This window comes from Vulpes lagopus, chromosome 21 (assembly GCF_018345385.1).
Source record: "Vulpes lagopus strain Blue_001 chromosome 21, ASM1834538v1, whole genome shotgun sequence".
NCBI classification, from domain to species: domain Eukaryota; kingdom Metazoa; phylum Chordata; class Mammalia; order Carnivora; family Canidae; genus Vulpes; species Vulpes lagopus.
The window spans coordinates 42,553,376-42,572,493 of NC_054844.1; the positions used below are offsets into that span (position 1 = coordinate 42,553,376).

Here is a 19,118-nt window from a genome sequence, read left to right on the forward strand (position 1 = left end):
TGGTGTCCGTTTGTTGCTTGACTCTCCCGATTCTTGAGTCCTGGGAGGGGTCTGGGAATCGGGACCTTAGCCCGTTTGGGAGAAGGAGGGGAACAGGAGGGAGAGAGATCAGGGTCTCTCGCAAGGTTGTGGCCAAGGTTGTGGCCGAGGCGGAGAGATTGGAGAGAAAAGCAAGGTCCTGCCCCCCACGTCCCCCGCCCCCCAGGCCCCCCACCCACCCACCCACTGCACGTGGTGCCCTTCCCCCTCCCGGGCCAGTGCTTCAGGGCCCACGAAACCCCCTCTTCACCCGTCCTCCTGGCAGCGCCCCCAGAGATGACGTCAGCCCACCCAGCCCGGCGGCCTCACTTCTGCCTTTTTCACCAGTATGTTAAAAAACAAACAAAAACAAAACTAAAAACAACTATCCTGATGCCCCAGAGCTCGGCGAGCGCTGCCTCCAGTCTCCACTCTGCTAGCTCATGCTGGGCCCTGCCCGCCGTCCCCCCACGGCCAGTTCGTGCAGGGGAGAGGGGCACCGCTCCCCCAACCCCGCCCTGCTTTGGGGACACCCCGCTCTGGGCCGCGTCTCCCGTCCAGGAACACTCTCAGGAGGATTTCGAAGTGCCCACTCTAGTCCGCTCGGAGAGAGATGGCTGGTAGGTCAGTCCCCCCCTCCCCTGGGCCCCAGCCCCCAGGCCTGCCGGAGGGGAGCTTGCCGTGGCTTGCGACTTTGTGACTTGAGTCCCGGGCATCTTCTGTAACGATGCCTCTTTCTTTTCTCAGATGTTGCCCAAAGTTTTGCAAAAAGCTTCGTTCATTTTCAGGTACCCCCACCCCCTAAAGAGTCGGCTGCAACTGGCCAGCCAGGGGGACGTCAGGAGGGAGGAGGAAGTCTGGGTCGGGAGGGGCCCAAGGTGTGCACCGAGGCCGCGCTGTGGCCCAGCTCCGTGCTTCCTTGGATTCCCTTCCCAGGCGACCGAGACTTCCTCCACTGAACCGCTCCTGAGGCACCCCTGCCCCTGCCCCCCACTGCTGTTTGCTGTACATAGAGGCTAAGTGGGGGTGGGGTGGGCGGGTGTGCACGTGTGGTGTGTGTGTGTGAAGAATGTATATAGGTAAAGGGGAGCGTGGTCCAGTGGTTCCAGAAAAGGGACAGAACTGTGTTCCATCCCCAGCTCAACCACTGGCTCGCTGTGTGGCCTTGGGCAAGTCACTTAACCTCTCTGTGCCTCAGTTTCCTCATCTGTAAAATGGGGATAATAATACTGACCTACCTCACAGGGGTGTTGTGAGGCTTTAACTAAATGTTTTGTAACGTGTTTTGAGATACAGAGGCAAAGGCACTAGGGAAGGGCCAAGTATTATTTGGACTTAAGGAAGATGAAATGGTACATAAATGCTGCTATTCTGAGAGCCATTTTAAACTGCACTGCTCCAACCACCCCCGCTTCTCATCACCAGGACAGCAGGTCGAGAAAATGTCTTTCCTTTCACTTGCTTCTGGGGTTTGTGATTATTCTAGACACTTAATTTCTTCCCCTTGCTGTATCTCCTCCTTCCCTCACCCCCTCGACTTGTTCCCTGTTCCGTTTACGCGGAAATGGCAGAAATGCTTGAGAAATGAGAATGCATAAGTGGATTGGAAGTTTATAGTCTGAAATTTCAATTTTACTTTGTACTGTACATCTTTTTACTTTAGAATTTGCAATAAAGGGTTACGTCAATCTTGTTTTCAACTCTCCTCTTGGACTGGCCTCACTTTCTGTCATTGTTCTCACACCGAAGCCCCTCCACCCCTCCACCCCCCCCCCAGGGTGCATGGGGAGCCGAGCTCTCCCACCCGGCCAGACCCCCACAGCTGTCCTCTTTGCCTTCCCTGTGGCAGGGGACGGAGTCGGAGGGCTCACCCAGGCCTGGCTCCCCCGATGGGCAGGGGGGCCCCAGCCTCCCAGGTGGGTGGGACAGGTTGGGGCTCGGGGTAGGGTGGGGGTCACAGCTCCCTGCGGGAGGTCTGGCCTGAAAGGGGAGAGCAGCTTGCAGGCAGCAGCCGCTGCAGGCGGGGACACGCTGGCTGTGCCACCCTGCACCCTGCAGCCGGGCCTGGGCCTCGGGGTGAACTGCAGCTCCCCGTCTTGGTCTTGGTCTTGGTCTGGCCTCTCCGCGATCGCCAGGCCCTCACCGGTCACAGGTCACTCCCCGGAGTTCAGCTTTCGGCCCAGGCAGCTCCGGTCCAAAGCCCCGCCTATGCCACTAACCACGAGGCCGGTTTCTTCCCGTGCAGCGGGGCGGGGGGGGGGGGGGGGGGTGCACGCCGGCCTTCCTCGGCCCCAAAGACCGCAGGTGCCCGTTCGCGCGGGCCTGGCGGAGTCCGCGCTAAGCGCGAGCTGCCGGTGCACGAGTTTCTGCGAGGGACGGAGGCGCCGAGCTGGGGGCGGGAGGCCCGGCCTGCACCCCGGGTACGCGGGCACCCAGCCCCCCTCTCCCACGGGCGGCCCCGCGGGCGATGCGGCCGCTTCCAACAAACCGACGCCGGCTCCCCGCTTTGTGTATCTCGCAACGTTTATGACCCTGCGAAGACCGCACGCGGCCGGGCTGCGCTCCCGGTCACAGCCGGGGACACGGGGGCGAGGGGGCGCGGCGCCCCCGTGCGGCCCAGACCCGGGGCGGCTCGAGCGGCCCCGCAGGCAGCAGCGGCCTCGCCTCCCGCCCGCCGCGCGCCCGGGCCGGCCTGCGCCGGGGAGGCCCGGGGCCGGGGCCGGGGTCGGGGTCGGGGCCGGGGCCGTCGCCGCCCGTGAGCCACAGCGTGAGCGGGATGAGCAGCGCCCCCGCGCCCAGCGCCCCCACGAAGCCGGTGGCCAGGCCGAGCGCCAGCGGCCAGACCCAGCCCGCGGGACTGCGCGCGAACGGCGCCTGCGGCAGGCGCTCCACGATCAGCTGCAGCTCGTCCCAGGCCGGCTCCCGGAGCGCGGCGCGGCGGGGGCGCGGGGCGGGGCCGGGGCCGGGGGCGGGGCCTGAGGCCGGGCGGGGGGCGGGGCCTGAGGCCGGGCGAGGGGCGGGGCCGGGGGCGGGGGCGGGGCCTGAGGCCGGGCCGGGGCGAGGAGCCGGGCCTGAGGCCGGGCGAGGGGCGGGGCCGGGGGCGGGGCGAGGGGCGGGGCGGTGGCCGGGGGCGGGGCCTGGGCCGGCGGGCGGCCCCGGGTCGCGCAGGCTGGACTTGCGCAGCTGCAGCGTCGCCTGCTGGTGCAGGTTCTTGCCGAGCTCCCGGGCCACGTCGGGGCGGCCGCTGCGCCGCAGGGCCCGGGCCACGCGGTCCCAAGGCAGGGTCGAGGCCTCGTCCACCAGCCAGGCCGCCAGCGCCTGCCGGCAGCCCTCCGACTCCCCCGCCGGCTCGGCCGCCGCCCGCCGCGCCCGCGCCCGCGCCCGCGCCCGCGCCCGCCGCAGCCACCGCCACCGCCACCGCCCGCCCGGCGGCGCGGACGTGGGGCCCGGTGTGCGGGCGCGGGCCAGCCGGTCCTCGGAGAGCCGGGCCAGCTCGGCCTCGACGTCCGGCTCCGGCGTCTTCAGGAGCGACTGGAAATGGTCGCACTCCTCCGGGGTCAGCAGCTCGGCCAGACGGACGGCCGCGTGGGGGCCCATGGCGTCCAGGGTCCCCGCCGGGCCCAGCGCCCAGCCCCAGAGCGCCAGCGCCAGCGCCCGCGCCGCCATCGCCCCGCCTGTGGTCACCGCCGCGCCCACTGTGGCCGAGGAGCTCCGAACGCCGGCGGGGGGAGGGGCGGGGCGGCCGCGGGGTGGGGGAGGGGCGGGGCGGCCACGCGGTGGAGGAGGGGCGGGGCGGCCACGCGGTGGGGGAGGGGCGGGGCGGCCACGCACCCGGAAGCCAGAGCTGAAGGCAATTGCGGGTGGGGGTGGGGGGACACCCAGTCCCCCGGGAGGCTGGCATCCCCGGCCCTTGTATGGAAACACCTGCCTGAGGCCGGGCGCCCGTTGCCCAATCGTCCACATCGGTGAGATGCATTTACCAGCCCTCACCTCCGGCACAGGCCCTCCCTCGGCCCCTTGCTCCCCGTCACCCAGCACCCAGCACCCGATCCCCACCTCTGGCTGAATACCAAACGCTTAGAGACCCAGTGAGGCCCGTCCTCCCGCAGGTGCCTGCGCACCCTCACCCCTGGATAAGGTTCGCCCTAGGCGCCCCCTCCGCCCACCAGGGCCCCACTCCCCAAGCCTGCCCACCACCCCCCCCCCTCCTTTGGATCTTGGCCTGCAGCCTCCTGGGGAAGCCCCCTGGTCCCCCCCCCAACCTCACCCCTGCAGTAGGCCGCCCCCTCCTTTGCTCCTAGGGGGGCGCTGCAGCTCTGCCTTCCTACTGTCCCCTCCTTTGGGCCCTAAGGTCCACCTGTAGCAACTAGTGCAAAGCAGGTGTTGAGTGAAGATCCGTTGGCTCAGTGTGTGAATTCTTAACGTGGGACTCAGGCCCTGTCCACTCGTGACCTTCATCTCGCCCTCAGCTCTTCGCCAGGCCTGTGGACCGGAAAGGTCCCCAGGAGGCAGGGGTGCACTCCCAGTGATTCCCCCAGCCCCTGCCGCACCCCTGCCCGCACACCCCACCACCTCCTCCCCACGGCCCACCAGGGTCTGGGGCTCTTGCGGGCACTCTTGAGCTAACCTGTTTGGGTTTTGTTTCCGGTTTCAAGGGAGCCTGTGCATCCTCCATTGGGATGTTGGTCTGGAAATTGATAAATTGAAGGACTTACCCAGCATTTGTGTCTGCCACATACCAGGTACTCTCCCAGATGGGAGCACATGAAATTTTTATGTGGGGCCCTCCCGCCCCCCCCCCCGGGGCAGCTTGATCCATTTATTATCAGATGATCCATTCGTGAGCTCTCCTCACGGCGTGTCGCGGGCTCTTCCCATCCCTGTGTCCTCAGCACTACACCCCAGGGTCCGCACAGGCGAGGTGCGTGATAAACCCACTAGGGCGTCGGGGAGCTCCGGGCCTCCAAGGGCCACGAGGGTTGGCGTCGCGGAGTCCTGGGCAATGCGTCCAGGCTCGCGGCTGCTTCTCCCCGAGGGCTGGCCCGGCCCCCTGGACGCCCAGGGTGCGCCTAAGGCCTGAGCCCACACGCGTGGGCGCGCCCCGGCTCCCCACGGCCTCTGTGGCCTGGGCGGCAATTTGGCTTAGAGCATCGAGGACCTCGGGAAGCTGTGGCCCCCCGCGCCTCCGACAGGCATCTCCGACAGGCATCTCTGTACGCCGTTTCAGCAGGATCTTCCTTCCCAGTTTCCTCCGGCTCCCAGCGAGTGAGGAGCTGGCAGAGTGTGGGACTTGGCGGGCGCTGGTGGGCAAAGGGTCCCCCGTGACCCCTAGAGACTGTCCCCCGACCCTGCCCTCCCCCTTCCCTCCCTCCCTCCCTCCCTGAATCTGGTCTTGGCTCTAGCCAACAGGGCTGCTGGCCACATCCTGAGTGCCCCTTCCCCTTCCGCCCCCCCTTCTCCATGCATTCATTTCTTCCTCCATTCACTCATTCACCAGACACGTGAGCCCTTCTTTCCCCTCATACTCTGAGCCTCCAGAGACACGAATCAGCCCCAATTCTGAGCCTCCGGGAGCTTAGAACTTCAGGGGGGGGCCTCCCCTACCCTGGGGCTTTTCACCTGCCTGGGAGCCACTTGCTGTCCCAGAATGAGTAACAGGAGTCCCCGAGTAAAGGACTAGAAGCGCCCACAGGGCCACCCCCATGGCAGACCTGGATGCATGCCCAGGCATTCCCCAGGGGGCTCCCCAAATCCTGCTGCCCCCAAGAAATCCTCTGGAAACCACATGTCATCGCTTTAATACTGTGTAATACTTTCTTTTAAAATACAGTCTCTTCTGAGGTAGACAGACCACAACTGCAGAGCATCGTCAGACAGGAGATAAATACGTCCATGTACAACACGCAGCAAAATGAGGTAGAAATGGTTACAGCTGGAGGAGAGGACCCCAACCCCAGGCTGGGTAGAGGAAGAGGAGGGCCAGCTTGCCAAGTCTGCCCTCCCCCAACCCCTGCCCCTGGATTCTTTGGTATGCCCCCCCAGCACTGCGGAGCTGGACCTGCCCTTCCCCCCACCCGCCCCAGTGCCCACGAGGTAGGTGCTAGTAGCCTGGGGCTGTCTCCTTGTGCAAAGTTCCCCAAGTAGAGGAGGCGGTGGCGGCCCTGGGTCTCCGTGAGCTCCTCCCCCGACGCCCAGCTGCCTGCCTCCTGAAGGGAAGGCTGGGATCCCAACCCCACCTCCCCATGCCCTCCATCCCCCCCACATACACACACCTGAGAGAACCTCCGCGCGCCCTGCTCCCCAAGGGCCCTTCACGGCAGCGCCCACTGCCTGCGAGGCACCAAAGCCTGCAGCCGGCCAGCCGGAGGGGAGGAGGCCCAAAAGACCGAGGAGGAGGAGGGAGAAACAGCAGCCTTCCCGCTAGCACCCCTAGGCCCGCACAGGCCGCAGCACCTTGGCACCTGAAATGTCCCCCGTGGACACCTTTCCAGCTGGGAGTGGGAAATGGTACAGAGACTGTAGGAGCTAAACGGGTGGGCGAGCAGGGGAGGGGGGAGGCAGGAGGGGGGTGAGGACGTGCATCCTACTTCGGAGCAAAGGTCAGAGTTGTGAGATGGGCTCCCTGAGGGGGAGAGAGACAGGCTGAAGCCCCTCCAAGGAAGGCTGCTGGGAAGGAGAGGAACACTGTTCTCACAAGGAAGGGCCCCCAAGCCCGGCTTCTGGTGCAAAGTTTGGGTGGGAAACCCCCAAGGTCAGGGAAAAACAGTGTGCCCGGCTCCTTCACCCTCTGGCAGCCCCTGAGTCCCCCAAGCTAGGACCCTAGGGTAGCGAGACAGGCACGCTTCCCCACAGAAGGTTCCTCTGTAACGGGTGCCCGCTCCTCCTCGGCCCCCCCCAGGGACCCTGAGGCTGTGGTCGGGTGTGTGCCCACCCAGACCCGTGGCCACACCGGCTTCTCTCTGGAGGGAACACTCCTCACATGCGTCACACAGGGCCGCTGCCGAGGGAAGGCAGGGCCGGGTGAGTCGGCCTCTGGGGGCCTTTCTGGCCAGGGCACCTTCCCGCTCGGACCCTCTCTTTCTGGATCTGGGGCGGAAGAGGGGGCAGGGAGCATCCCTCGGGATGGCCCTAAACAGAGAACACTAGCTGGGGCCGGGGCTCAGGAGGAGCGCAGCAGGACCTACCTACCTCCTCGCAAATCCCACAAGCCACTCCCTACGCCCCTGCCTCCAGCCTCCAGCCTCTGACCGGGGAGGAAGCCCTAGAAATACATTCCGCTTCTGTCCCAGGAAGAGCAGGGGTTCAGCGGGGCTCTGGGTCTTCCTGTCCCCTTCCCCACAACCTTCACTTTCCGGGACTTCTGGGAGCATTTGCTCCCTGGGCAAGGGGGGGGGGGGGGCGGGGGCAGGGAACACGCAGGAGAGCAGCCAAAGTCTAACATTCTTTCTGAGGTCAGTTTCTTCCTGAGTTGTCAAAATAAAACGAAAAACAGCAAATTCTACACATCTTACAAAAATAAGAGGCCTAAAATATTAAACAAGCTACATTTCTGGGATTTCCCCCCTCAAAACAAACAAACAAACAAAAACCCTTCTTTGGGTGTTTTTTTTTTTTCCTTTTCTTTTTTCTTTTTTTGCTAGCCCTCCCCCCCAGGACCCAAGGATACAGCTGGGTGAGGGATAACGGGGGGGGGGGGGGGGGGACTCCCCAGCCGCTCCTCCTCAGCCCCTGGACTTCTAGATCTGCCAAGGGGCAGACACTGCATTCTTTTGAATGAGAAGGACCAAGAGAAACAGGCTGGAAAGCAAGGGATGGAGACAGAAGCGCGGGGGGTGATGGATGGAGAGCCCGGGAAGGGGGGGGCGGAAGAGGGACAGGGCCAGGGCCAGCGAGCGAGGAGGTCAGTGACAACGCCAGGGAGAGAGAGAACCACGCGAATGCAGGGGGGAGGGGAGGAGGGAGGGGGGAGGGGAGGAGGGAGGGGGGGGAGGGGAGGAGGGAGGGAGGGGAGGAGGGAGGGAGGGGGAGGAGGGAGGGAGGGGGAGGAGGGAGGCATTCAGCGAGCCCAGACCAGAGGGCCCTGGCGGGGCCGCGGCGGGGGCGCAGGAGTTCCTAGGCCCCGGGGGCCGGCCCGTCCCGGGTGGGCGCAGCTTCCCGCCCGCAATAAATAGGAGAAACCTGAGTACACGGCGCGCGTGGCTTCGACCCGCCCGGCAGCCGCACCTTCCCGCCCGCGCCGCGACGGCAGCCCCGCCCTCCCGCGGCCCCCGCGCGCGCCGTCAGTGTCCCGAGCCGTACATCTTGTCCCACTCCACGTACGAGTCCAGGTCCTTGGGGGAGGCCCTGGGGCCCACGTTGGCGAGCGCCGCCTCCAGGTCCTTGTAGGCGAGGGGCCGCTGCAGCCCCGCGAGGCCCGCCCCGGCCGCCGCCTGCCGGCACAGCTGCGCCAGCTCGGCCCCGGAGAAGCCCTGGGTGCCCTGCGCCAGGGCCGCCAGCTCCCGCTCGCTCAGCGCGCAGCCCTGCTGGGCCAGCGCCCGCTGCAGGATCTGGCCGCGCGCCGCGGCGTCGGGCAGCGCCACGTAGAAGCGCAGGGCGAAGCGCCGCCGGGTGGCCTCGTCCAGCGCCGCGGGCCGCGCCGTGGTGCCCACCACCAGGACGCCGTCCGCCCCCGCGCCCGCGCCCGCGCCCGCCCCCGCGCCCGCGCCCGCGCCCGCGCCGCCGCCGTCCAGGCACGCCAGGAGCGGCGCCTGCAGCGCGCCGTCGTCGCGGCCCGGGAGCAGCGCGTCCAGCTCGCTGATGAGGAGCACGGAGGGCGGGCGGCGGCGCGCGGCGGCGAAGGCGGCCCGCAGCAGGTGCGCGCCCTCGGCGGCGCCCGGGCCGGCCAGCGAGCCTCCGCGCAGGCGCAGCAGCGTGGCGCCCAGCTGCGTGGCCAGGCAGCGGCCCAGCAGCGCCTTGCCCGCGCCGCGCGGCCCGAAGAGCAGCAGCGTGCGCGGGGGGCGCGGGCCGCCGGGGTAGGCGGGCGGCCGGAGCCGCGGCCACACCAGCTCCTCCTCCAGCGCCGCCTTGAGCGCGGCCTGGCCCGCCACGTCGGCCCACTGCACCGGCGGCCCGCGGTCCAGCATCTCGCTGGCCGCCAGCTCCGCGGGCCCCGGGAACTTCTCAAAGGGCTCGAGCTGCGGGCCGTAGGCGGGGGCGCCCGGGCCCTTGGGCGGGCCCCCCCCGCCGCCGCCGCCGCCGCCGCCGCCGCCCCCGTACTTGGCCGCCGCCTCCCCCGCCGCGCCCGGCGGCTTGGGCCGGAGCCCGTTGCCGCGACAGTCGCCGGCGTCCGCGGCGGGGTAGGGGGCGCCGTCGGCCGCGGGGGCCTTGGCGGGCTCGTAGGCGCACTTGCGGTAGCGGCCCTCGGCGCCCTCGGCGGCCGCCTTGCGCTTCAGCGCCCCGGCCTCGGGGGCCCCGGGGAAGCCGTAGGAGGCGGGCGCGGGCGGGGGCGCGGGCGGGGGGCGGGCGGGCGCGGGCAGGGGCGCGGGCGCCGCCAGGCCCGAGGCCAGGTAGGGGCCCGCGGGCGGGGGCGGGGGCGGGGGCGGGCCCGGGGGCGGCGGCGGCGGGAGGGCCCCGTAGCCGGGCTGCGCGCCGTAGCCCCCCGCCCCGTAGTTGTACAGCGGCCCCGGGGGCGCGTAGCCGGGCGGGGGCGGCGGCGGCGGCGGCGGCGGGGGCTGCAGCAGCGCGGCCGGGGGCGGCGGGGGCTGCGCGCAGTAGCCGGGCGCCAGGTACCCCGCGCCGTAGGCCGGGCCGTACTCGGGCGCCGCCGCGGGGCCCCCGCACGCGTTGCCGGCGTAGAGCGGCTCAGGCAGGGCCCCCGCCAGGGCCGGCGCGCCCCCGAGGCCCCCCGAGCCGCCCCCGCCGCCCGGCTTGGCGCCCGCGAGGCCGTCGTGCAGCGAGGCCAGCGGGTAGGGCGGCTCGGGCGCCGGCCAGGCCTCGGGGTCGCCCTTGGCGCCGTTGAGGAAGGCGGCGTCGCCGTAGCCGCCCAGCGCGGGGCGCTCGTACGGGGCGTCCAGGACCCCCGAGTACTTCTCGGCGTAGCGCTTGAGCAGGTTGGACGCCGTCAGGGCGGAGATGTCGTCGTGCGCCCAGGCGTAGTGGCAGCGCTGGCGGCCCGCGGCGGGCAGCTCCAGCTTGTGGGCCGGCGACGGGGTCGTGGAGGACACGTCCAGGTGCTGCTCCGGCCACTGGCTCAGCGGCTGCGCGTGTTCCGGTGTCCAGTGCATCTTCGACAGAGCTGCGGGCAGAGGAAGCGGAGCGGCTGCCGAGGGCCTGCGGGCCGCCAGGGCACCCCGAGGGTCACCCGCCAGGGCCACCCCCGGGCACCCTCCAGGGTCACCCTCCAGACCGCCCTCCAGGGCACCCCCCAGGGCCGCACTCCGGGGACACCCCCAGGCCACTCTCCAGGCCGCCCCCCAGGGCTGCCCCCCAGGGCCACCCTCCAGGCCGCCCTCCCAGGTCACCCTTTAGGCCGCCATCTAGGGCACCCCCAGGGTCACCCGCCAGGGCCACCCCCTGGACACCCTCCAGGGCACCCCCAGGGTCACCCACCAGGGCCACCCCCGGGGACCCTCCAGGGTCACCCGCCAGGGCCACCCCCCAGGCCGCCCTTCAGACCGTCCTCCAGGGCCACCTGCTGGGGGCACCCCTAGGGCCACCCTCCAGGGCACCCCCCAGGGCCACGCTCCAGGGACACCCCCAGGGCCGCCCTCAGGCCACTCTCCAGGCTGCCCCCCAGGGCCACCCTCCAGGGCTGCCCCCCTGGGCCACCCTCCCAGGTCACCCTCTAGACCGCCCTCCAGGGCTGCCCCCCTGGGCCACCCTCCCAGGTCACCCTCCAGGGCCGCCCTCCAAGGCACCCCATCTGCACCACCTGCCTTGCCCGGCACATCCCAGGATTAAAGCCATCTGAAAAGACTTTCCTGCGAGACACCGGGACACAGTATGTGTGACCCTGACTTCACCTTGGAGGCAATATGATGGTGGCTTTGTCCCAGCCGCGCAAGCCCTGCCCTCTAGAACGCCCGGTCCCGACTTTCAGACCTAATGCAGTTAAGGGGCAGCCCATGGGTGAGACCCCCACCCCCCGGCCGCCCCGCCGCAGGGAGTAGTCAAACCCAGGTGGGGCTCACTGAGTGAGTCCTGCTTGCCGCTCGCCCACCACCCGCCAGGCGTTGCGGACGCGCCACCTCAACCTCCCGGAGCTGCCCGATCGTGGGCAGAGCCTCGGGGTTCCTGGAAAGCCCCCAGGGGCCAACCCGAGCGTTTACTCCCTCTCCACCCCCTCATCTCCGCCGCCTGAAGTAGGAGCACCCGGGCTCCAGACCCGCTTCTGCACCTGCTGGCTACGTTGCCAGGTGGGTTTCCCCACGACGCGGCACGGGCCCTTCGGGGAGACAAGTCCTACTCCAGGGAAGATGGGGCGAAGTTAATACACGTCTAGGAAGCAGGTCACAGACTTGTGTCTGAGATTCCCAGGAACCAAGTAACTTTGCAAAACAATAAAACACCACCCTACTCAAAAGAAGCACAAATGTTGCCGGCGGGGAAATCTTGGAACCTTTCCCCCGTAGACCTCAGGAAGCACACCTGTGCCATGTAACCAAGTGTCCTCTTGGCCACACGCGTGGCAGGAAGGCTCCGCAGGAAGCTCTCACGGAGCCCGGAGCACCAGCGGAGGCACGAGCCAAAGCCTGGCAGACGGGGTTCAGGCCTGGGGACCGCCCTCCGGGCACGTGGCTCCAGGGCTCGGCCTGAATCTCCAGGACTGCCTGGGCCGGGGCATTCCAGGGCCACTTCACCAGTGACGACCTCTCAGGCCCAAGCTTCCAATGAGACGCCTTAAGACTTACAGGTTCACGTTCTCCCTCCCAGTCGTTACGGGGCGAGCAGTAGGCACCGTGCTGGCTGGGCAAGGGGCAGACCCAAGGGCGAAGGAGATGGTGGTAGGCAGGTGGGAGACAGGCAGGTGGATGACATCCTTCGTGGGGTGGGGAATGGGCCGTGTGTCCGGGGCCGTGGGGCTCAGGGATATGTGCCTTGCCTGGCTGGGAAGGCCTGGGGAGGGGGGGCCCCTGGACTGTGGAAGGTGAGGGGCCAGGTTGGCCGGTCAGGCCTTCAGAAAGCTGGGGCTGGGCTCGCTCACGCCCTGTTCCTTCCTCAGGACACTTTACTGCCACCTTCTGGAAGGCTCTCACAATCAATCTACAAACTGCGGCGCCCGCGGGGTGAGTTGTGCCCCTCGGGGAGGGTTTGTGTTCAGTATGCAACCCGGGTAACTGTACACTGCAAGCCTGGCGGGGATACTAAGAAATCATGGGTCACCGGAGCCTTGGAAGGGGGGGCCCACGGGGGGGGTGTTGATGAGGCTGCGGCCAAGTGGCTTCTGGGGCTCTCCACAGCTGTCCTTAGAGGCAGCAGCCTGTTGAGGCACCACCTCTTGGTCTCGCTACCTCCGGTGGCTGTGACCCGCTGTCAATGGGAGGGGACACTCTGAAGATAAAACCATATTCTGGTCCCCACTGCCCTAAGGAGGGCGTGGGCCGTGGATCCCGAAGCTAAGAAGGGAAGGAGAGTTCTTCGAGGTGTCTCCCCTCCGGCTGGGAGGCGATGCTGGCGACGCTGATGACGGCGGGAGGCTCGGAGCAGAGCCGAGAGCGGAGTGTGAGGGCCGTGGAGGCAGATCCGCGGCTCGCCAGCCCCTGCCGAGAGGGGCCTCCGCGGGACACAGGCCTTACCTGGTGGCCGAGGTGGGCAACCTCCTGGGACGCCGGACGTGGCGAGCGCTTCGGGTCTGCGGGGTTATAACCTGGAAGCTCTGCACATCCAGAGCGCTGGGTGGCTCAGTCGGTCAGGCGTCTGCCTCGATTTCGGCTCAGGTCGCGGCCTCGGGGTCACGAGATCGAGCCCCACACTGCACTCTGCGCTCAGCGGGGCGTCTGCTGGAGATTTCTCTCTCTCTCTTTCCCCCACCCAGGTCTTCTGTCTAGTAAGTCTTTGGGGGGGGGGGCAGCCCGGGTGGCTCAGCGGTTTGGTGCTGCCTTCAGCCCAGAGGGTGATCCTGGAGACCCTGGATCAAGTCCTGCATCGGACTCCCTGAGGGGAGCCTGCTTCTCCCTTGGCCTCTCTCTCTCTCTCTGTCTCTCATGAATAAATAAATAAAATCTTTTTTTTAAGTACTTTTTTTAAAGTTCTACAAATGCAAATACTGTGATCCCAAGGGACCCTAAACCTTTTTTTTTTTTTTTTCTTATTTACTGTTATCTGTGCTTTGGCTCCTTAATACGGAAAAAAGAGATTTGCCCTTGATCACACTTAGCCCTAGCCCGCTGGGGGAAAGCACAACCCCTCCCAGAAGGGCACAGACACAGGGAGGAAGGCTCTGGATCTAGACTCAGGCACACACACTGCCCTCGCCCCCTGCCAGACCCGCCGCTCCCCTCCGTCTGCGGGCCGCGGTATCCTCCCTGCCCCTCTGGCGCGGCTCCTGCGGGGCCGCAGCAGCCCCCATTCAAGTCCCCACCCTCACGACCAAACGTCCAGGCCCGGCTGTCACTGAACAGCTCCAGCTCAGCAATTGTGCACTCAGAGTGGGACTCGATCTCGCGACCCCCAGATCACAACCTGAGCCGAAATCGAGAGGCAGACGTCTGACCGACTGAGCCACCCAGCGCTCTGGATGCGCAGAGCTTCGAGGTTACCTCCTGTAACCCCGCAAACCGAAGCGTTCGTCACCCCCAGCCCCGCAAACCTTTCCTCGCAGCGGCAGCCCCACTCGCCTCCCCTCGGTCCCCTGGGAGACTGGCCCTGCCATCCCAGGGGTTCCCTGCCCGTTTGGGCCAGGGGCACAGCTGCCCCCCGTGCAGCCCTCCGTTTTCACCTGGCCTCCACCCACATCCACCTCGTAGTCCAGTAGGCCTGAGGGGCATCCACCCAGCCTTGACCCCAGTCCAGCGCGGGCCGGGACCTCGCCCCATCCGTGAGCCATGCGTCCCCCCACACCGCGTCCGTTCCCCACCACGGCAAGCTGAGTTCCGTGCCGCCTCCAGGAAGGCCTCCTGGACCCGAAATCCCCCGCTAGCCGCCAGTCCATCCCTCTGCCCCCCGCCCGGCCCTGCTAGGGGTCCGTAAGGCCGCTCACCGGGGGGCGGGAGCAGGCCAGCAAGTTCTGCACTCAGGCACCCACGCTACACCTGAGGCTCCGTCTCCCCCTTCCCCGGGCAGAACAGGGGGCCGGCAGCCAACCAAGGACAGCGAGAGGAGAGGACGGCAGCGGGCAGGGGAGGGAAGGAGGGGCCTTGCCCGAGCGCCGCAGGCACCCGCCCTAGGAGCACACGGATGCCCACGGCGCAGGCCCCGAGCCCACGGGCGGCACGTGCCACCCCCCGCCCCAGGGCCCTTGCGCCCCCTGACCCCCACCCCGGAGCCTCCCCACCCGGAGGGCGTCCTCGGATCGCGGCCACACTCCGATGCCCCACAGCAGCCGGGGAAGGGAGGAAGGGTCCAGGGACCCGTGTTAGGTCGCGGCTCCGCGTCCGCGCGCCCGGGGGTCGACTCCAGGCTCGGAGCCTTGCTGCGTGACCGAGCAGATCACTGGCCTCGCTGAGCTTATTTCTGCATCTGTGGAAGCGCGTAGCTCACGCCTTGAAGAGCGGCCACGAAGATTGGATATAAAATATGGGGTCCTGGGTGGGGTACAAAATAGTATGACAAGTGGTACGGGTCGGAGACCAAGCAGTGGCCTCGCCTGGCCGAGTGACTCCAAGTGACTCCCTTGGGGTTGGGGGAACTTGGGAGATGTTCTGTGAGGGAGGTTCCTGTCAGCTCTGATGCGACCCGGCCCTTCCCAGCACCCCGGCCCTGGAGGCAGGGCCAGCCCCCCCTTTCTGCGCCTTCCACGTGTCCTCTTACGTAGCCTGCGCGAGGCCTCCGAGGTAACTCCTGCTGTTGCCATCCCCATTTTACAGACGGGGAGACTGAGTGCAGGGCGACTGGGACTCCCAAAGTGGTGCAGCTGGTGCAGCCCGACTCAGACGGCAGCAGCACGACCGCGGAGCCCAGCCCCCACCGGCCTCGGTTCTCAGCCAGAGGAAAGCCCGAAGCCCAGGCAGCCTGTTCCAATGCTGTTTCCTTGCTCCTACGGACACACGCTTCGGTATCTGCCTGGGGACGTGGCTGCGCCCCCCCGCCGGGCATTTGCCCTTCAAGTCTGGGTCGGGAGCCTCTGCCTCCGGGGGATCCGGGGCGGTGCTCCCCAAGCAGAACTGGCGTCCTCACTGCAAAGCAGCCCGGGAGAAGCTGCCGCTCATAAGCTCCCCTGCCCTAGGCTGGGCTGACAGGTCCCCATGCGAGGGTGCGACCTTCGGGGGGCTCTCAAGGTCAGGCTCCCCATGCGGCTCTTTCTCTGCAGCGCCCTGAAGCCCTGAAGGCCGACTCCACGCGGAGGAGACTGGCACCGGCCCCACCCCCCCCCCCCCCCCCCCGACTCTGCCACAGCCTTCAAACTCCCAGCACCCAGGTAATGGCAGGGGCTCGGGGAGGGGAGGGGAGGGGAGGGGAGGGGAGAAGTCTTTAAGTCTCCCTTAAACACCCCCACCCCTGTGTTTAGGAAGCCTCCCAGGACGAGTGGGAGAAGTGGTTTGTCTTCCAAGTGACCAAAACAGTGCCCCGGGGTCAGCACCCCGAGCCCGGCCTGACACAGGTGATGACACGAGGCGCCTCTAGTCTTTGTTTGCTGTTCCGGACTCGCAGCGCCCCACGCCCCAGGTGTAAGAGCAGTGGGGGCACTTCCCCTATGGCTCTTGGGTTCGGCCCGGCATTGCCTTGGAGCCATGACGGTGAAGTGGGGGCGCTACTCAGAAGCCCCTGTCCGGGGCACCTGAGCTCACGTCGGGGAGGCGATCTTCGGGAAAGGCCCTGGGTGATCTCCGGGTGGCGGCTGGTTGCCCAAGGAACCGGCCTCGATGGGGTCACACCACAGTCACAACCACAGCCCGCACCTCCGAGTCCCCTCCGAGAGAGAGGCGCTGGAGGCTGAGGACAGTCACCAACAGCCAGTGACTTAACCCCCCGGGGCTCCGCCAAGGCGCCTCCGCCACACCCCAGAGGGACAGGGTCCGGAGAGCCCCGGGGGGGGGGGGGGGGGGGGGGGGGCGGGTGGCACGCGGGCCTGCGGCAGGTGCCTCTGCCGTGTGGCCGCTCCCGAGCTACGTCCTTCTACAATCACCTGGCGACCTGGTAGGAGAACTGGTTTCCTGAGTCTGTGAGCCCCTCCAGGACTGGGTCAAAGCCAAGGGAGGGGGTCCCGGGACGCGGGCCCTGGCTGCAGCCCGGTGGCGGCATCCGGCGGACGGCTCGGAGCCCTCACCCTGTGGGATCTGATGCCACCTCCAGGGAGACGGTTCAGCCTCTCGGAGCCCCAGCTGGGGTGACCCAGGAGGCTGACCTGTGGACCCCCCCGACGTGGTGTCCGCAGCGAGCACCTGGCGCCGCGGCGAGAGAGCGAGGAGGGCCGGGCGGGCGCGGAGAGGGTCTTCCCCTGGCACAGGCCTGGGCGCCCCCGGCATCCCCTCCCGCGGCCGTCACCGCGACTCCCCGCGACTCACTGTGACCGGGGGCGAGGCCGGGCCCCTCTAGGCCTCCCTGGCTTCAGGGGCAAAGGACGGTTGGGTGGGGGGCGGACGGCGCCCTCCTCTCTCCCGGGAAGCGCTTCAGGTCAAGTCTGTGCGAGGTGCGGTGGGGAGGGCCCCTCGCCCGCGGTGCCAGCGCCCCTGCGGCTCCCTGAGGAGCCCCGACACCCCCTCCGGATCGTAGAGAAATTCTCGGATTCCGGATGCCGTTACCCACGGTCGGGCCCGGCAGCTGCGGCGGCTGCAGACCCGAGGGATGGGCAAGGCCGCCCTCCTGGGCAAGCTCCTCGGCTCCATTATCTCAGCCGGGACAAAGGGGCCGGAGGGAGACTCCCATTGTCGTGGCCTCTGGAAATCCCATTAATCTATTCACCGCGGCTCCCACAGGCCTTTTGTCCCAGGCTTTTTGTCTACTGCTCGCCACTGGTGCCCTGGGGATCTCTGGCCGCCTGGCAGTCCCCCCCCAATCCCCTGGGCCCTGCCTCCTCGTGCCAACCCCCAGTGACTGCAGTGGGGGGTGGTGAGAGGACCCGAGGCCTGGTCACCTGCCGCAGCCTTGCACCTGCCGCACGGGAGCCTCTGCCCGGGTCTAGGCTAGAGAGCAGCCCCCAACACAGCTGGACCCCCGGACCATGCCTGGGGACGCTCCCAGGCCTGGCACAGGGCTCTGCGTGGCCAGGGCTCAGTAAAGGGTTCTGAGCCAAAGGAGGCCAGAGGGGCAGCCGCAGGACTCGGCTGCAAGGGCTCCAGCTGGTTCTCTGCAGCCCCCCGACCCCCTGCACCCCGGCTTGTTGCCAAGCAGCCGGCAGACGCTCTCAGGACAGCCATGTGCCCCACGTCCGGAGAGACGCGACACTTGGACCAGACTGTGACCCACCCTCAGGGCCTCTATCCTCTACCAGGAGAGATCAGGTGAAAGGCACCTAGAATGTGTGTCTGAGGCTGGAAGGCCCCGGGCCCTGGGGCCCTTGAGGAAGACCTGAGCTGGCCAGGAGGGGCTGGCACCTCGGGAGCCGTCCCCGCGCCCACAAGCCCCGCCTAAGCCCACGGTGTTCACTGACCCAACACTGAGTCCCAGGGGGGAGACGCCGTGTCCGAAGGGGCCACCTCCCTCTGGCCGGCACTTTTCCCGCCTCCACAGGCTGTGGTCAGACAAGGATGTGAACGGGGAGCCGGGATCAGCTCCTCAGGTCGGAGCTCTCCCTCCCTGTCCCCAGACTCAGTCCTGGGCTGGAGATGGGTACGGAGCTGGCAATAGGTGGCATAGGTGGCAAGGGGGAGGGGAGGGCGATGGGGCAATGAGGACGGGGGCAGGGGGGGGCTCCTAGGTGGCTGAGTTGGTTAAGTGTCTGCCTTCGGCTCAGGCCATGATCCCGGGGTCCTGGATCAAGCCCCACATCCGGCTCCCTGCTCAGTGGGGGGCCTGACTCCCCTGTGCCCCCCCACCCCCCTCACTTGTGCAGGTGCACGCGCTCGCGCTCTCTCTCTCTCTCTCTCTCTCTCTCGCTCTCGCTCTCAAATAAAACCAAATATTGAAGGAAGGAGAGAAGGGAGGGGAGGGGAGGAAGAAAGAGAGGACTAGAACACATCAGGAACGGCAATGGTCGCGGGGATGTTACCGTTGGGGTGATTCCCGGTGTCTCGGGGCGGGTGGCTTGCCCTCCCTGCTTCCTGTCCGTGAACATCCCAGGCTTCTCTGGTCCCTCCGACCACGTAGTGCCACCGACTGCCTCTCCTGGCACATACAGGGCCGCCGGAAATCTAGGCAAGACTCAGCCCTGCTCATCCAGGCCTCGGGACCGCGCACAGCCCCTCCCACCACGAGTGCCCCCCGCCCCGCCCCGCCTGCCCACCTACCGCCGCCCATCCTTGGGACCCCCGCAGGCCCGCCTCCTCCACGTCCACGCTGTCCTATTTATTCCTGGTTCCTCCGCCTGGTTCTCTCTCGAACCCCCTCCAGCCAGGCTTCCCTGCCGCCCCTGCAGCCGCCCGCGCTCGGCCACCTGCTTGACCGGTGGGCAGCCCTCAGCTCAGCCGGTCACCCCTCCTTCCTGCGACTCCTGCACCGGGCTGCGCACCCCCTCCCCTCCAGGCCTCTTCCACGGCCCTCCGGTCACCGCCGACCCCCTCCCCACCCCAGCCTCCAAATCTATCCTGAATGCAACCATCCCTCACCTGGATGCCTCCCCTTGCCTCCCCCTCTCTGTTCTCAGAATAAAAGCCAACCGGGGCGCCTGGGTGGCTCAGTTGGGTAGGCGACAGACTCTTGGTTTCGGCTCAGGTCGCGACCTCAGGGTCCTAGGATGGAGCCTGCATCAGACGAGGCTCCACGGAGCAGGGGAGAGTCTGCTTGAGGATCCCCCTGCCCTCGTGCGCGCGCACACACACACACACACACACACACGTGCCCTCTCTCCCAAAATAAACAAATGAAAT

General features: G+C 67.6%; 2 protein-coding genes across 4 annotated transcripts in view; both read right to left on the reverse strand.

Annotated features, from left to right (window-relative positions):
- Nucleotides 1-2,586: 2,586 nt before the first annotated feature.
- On the reverse strand, nt 2,587-3,774 carry TMDD1 (transmembrane and death domain 1). The gene is made up of 2 exons (XM_041735609.1): nt 3,183-3,774; nt 2,587-3,017 (listed from the first exon to the last, which is right to left on the reverse strand). The coding sequence occupies exons 1-2, from the start codon at nt 3,682-3,684 to the stop codon at nt 2,587-2,589; spliced, it is 933 nt and encodes a 310-aa protein (XP_041591543.1). The 5' UTR covers nt 3,685-3,774.
- A 2,035-nt stretch (nt 3,775-5,809) lies between these two features.
- FIGNL2 (fidgetin like 2) overlaps nt 5,810-19,118 on the reverse strand; it is a 28,880-nt gene continuing 15,571 nt past the window's right edge. For 2 of the 3 annotated variants that reach the window (XM_041736636.1, XM_041736634.1), the window contains exon 2: nt 5,810-10,291. In XM_041736636.1, coding sequence (XP_041592570.1) covers nt 8,298-10,280 — 1,983 coding nt within the window. In that variant the 5' untranslated portion in view covers nt 10,281-10,291 and the 3' untranslated portion in view covers nt 5,810-8,297. Of the gene's footprint in view, nt 10,292-17,743; nt 17,825-18,301; nt 18,441-19,118 lie in introns of those variants that run through there. The other variant, XM_041736637.1, reaches the window with a different exon arrangement.

Excerpts from the sequence above, each read along its gene's own strand:
- TMDD1 (XM_041735609.1), bottom strand. The coding sequence starts at position 3,684 with ATGGCGGCGCGGGCGCTGGCGCTGGCGCTCTGGGGCTGGGCGCTGGGC. Across the intron at positions 3,018-3,182 it reads GCTGCGCAAGTCCAGCCTGC|GCCCCGCCCCCCGCCCGGCC; the intron begins GCGACCCGGGGC and ends GCCCGGCCTCAG.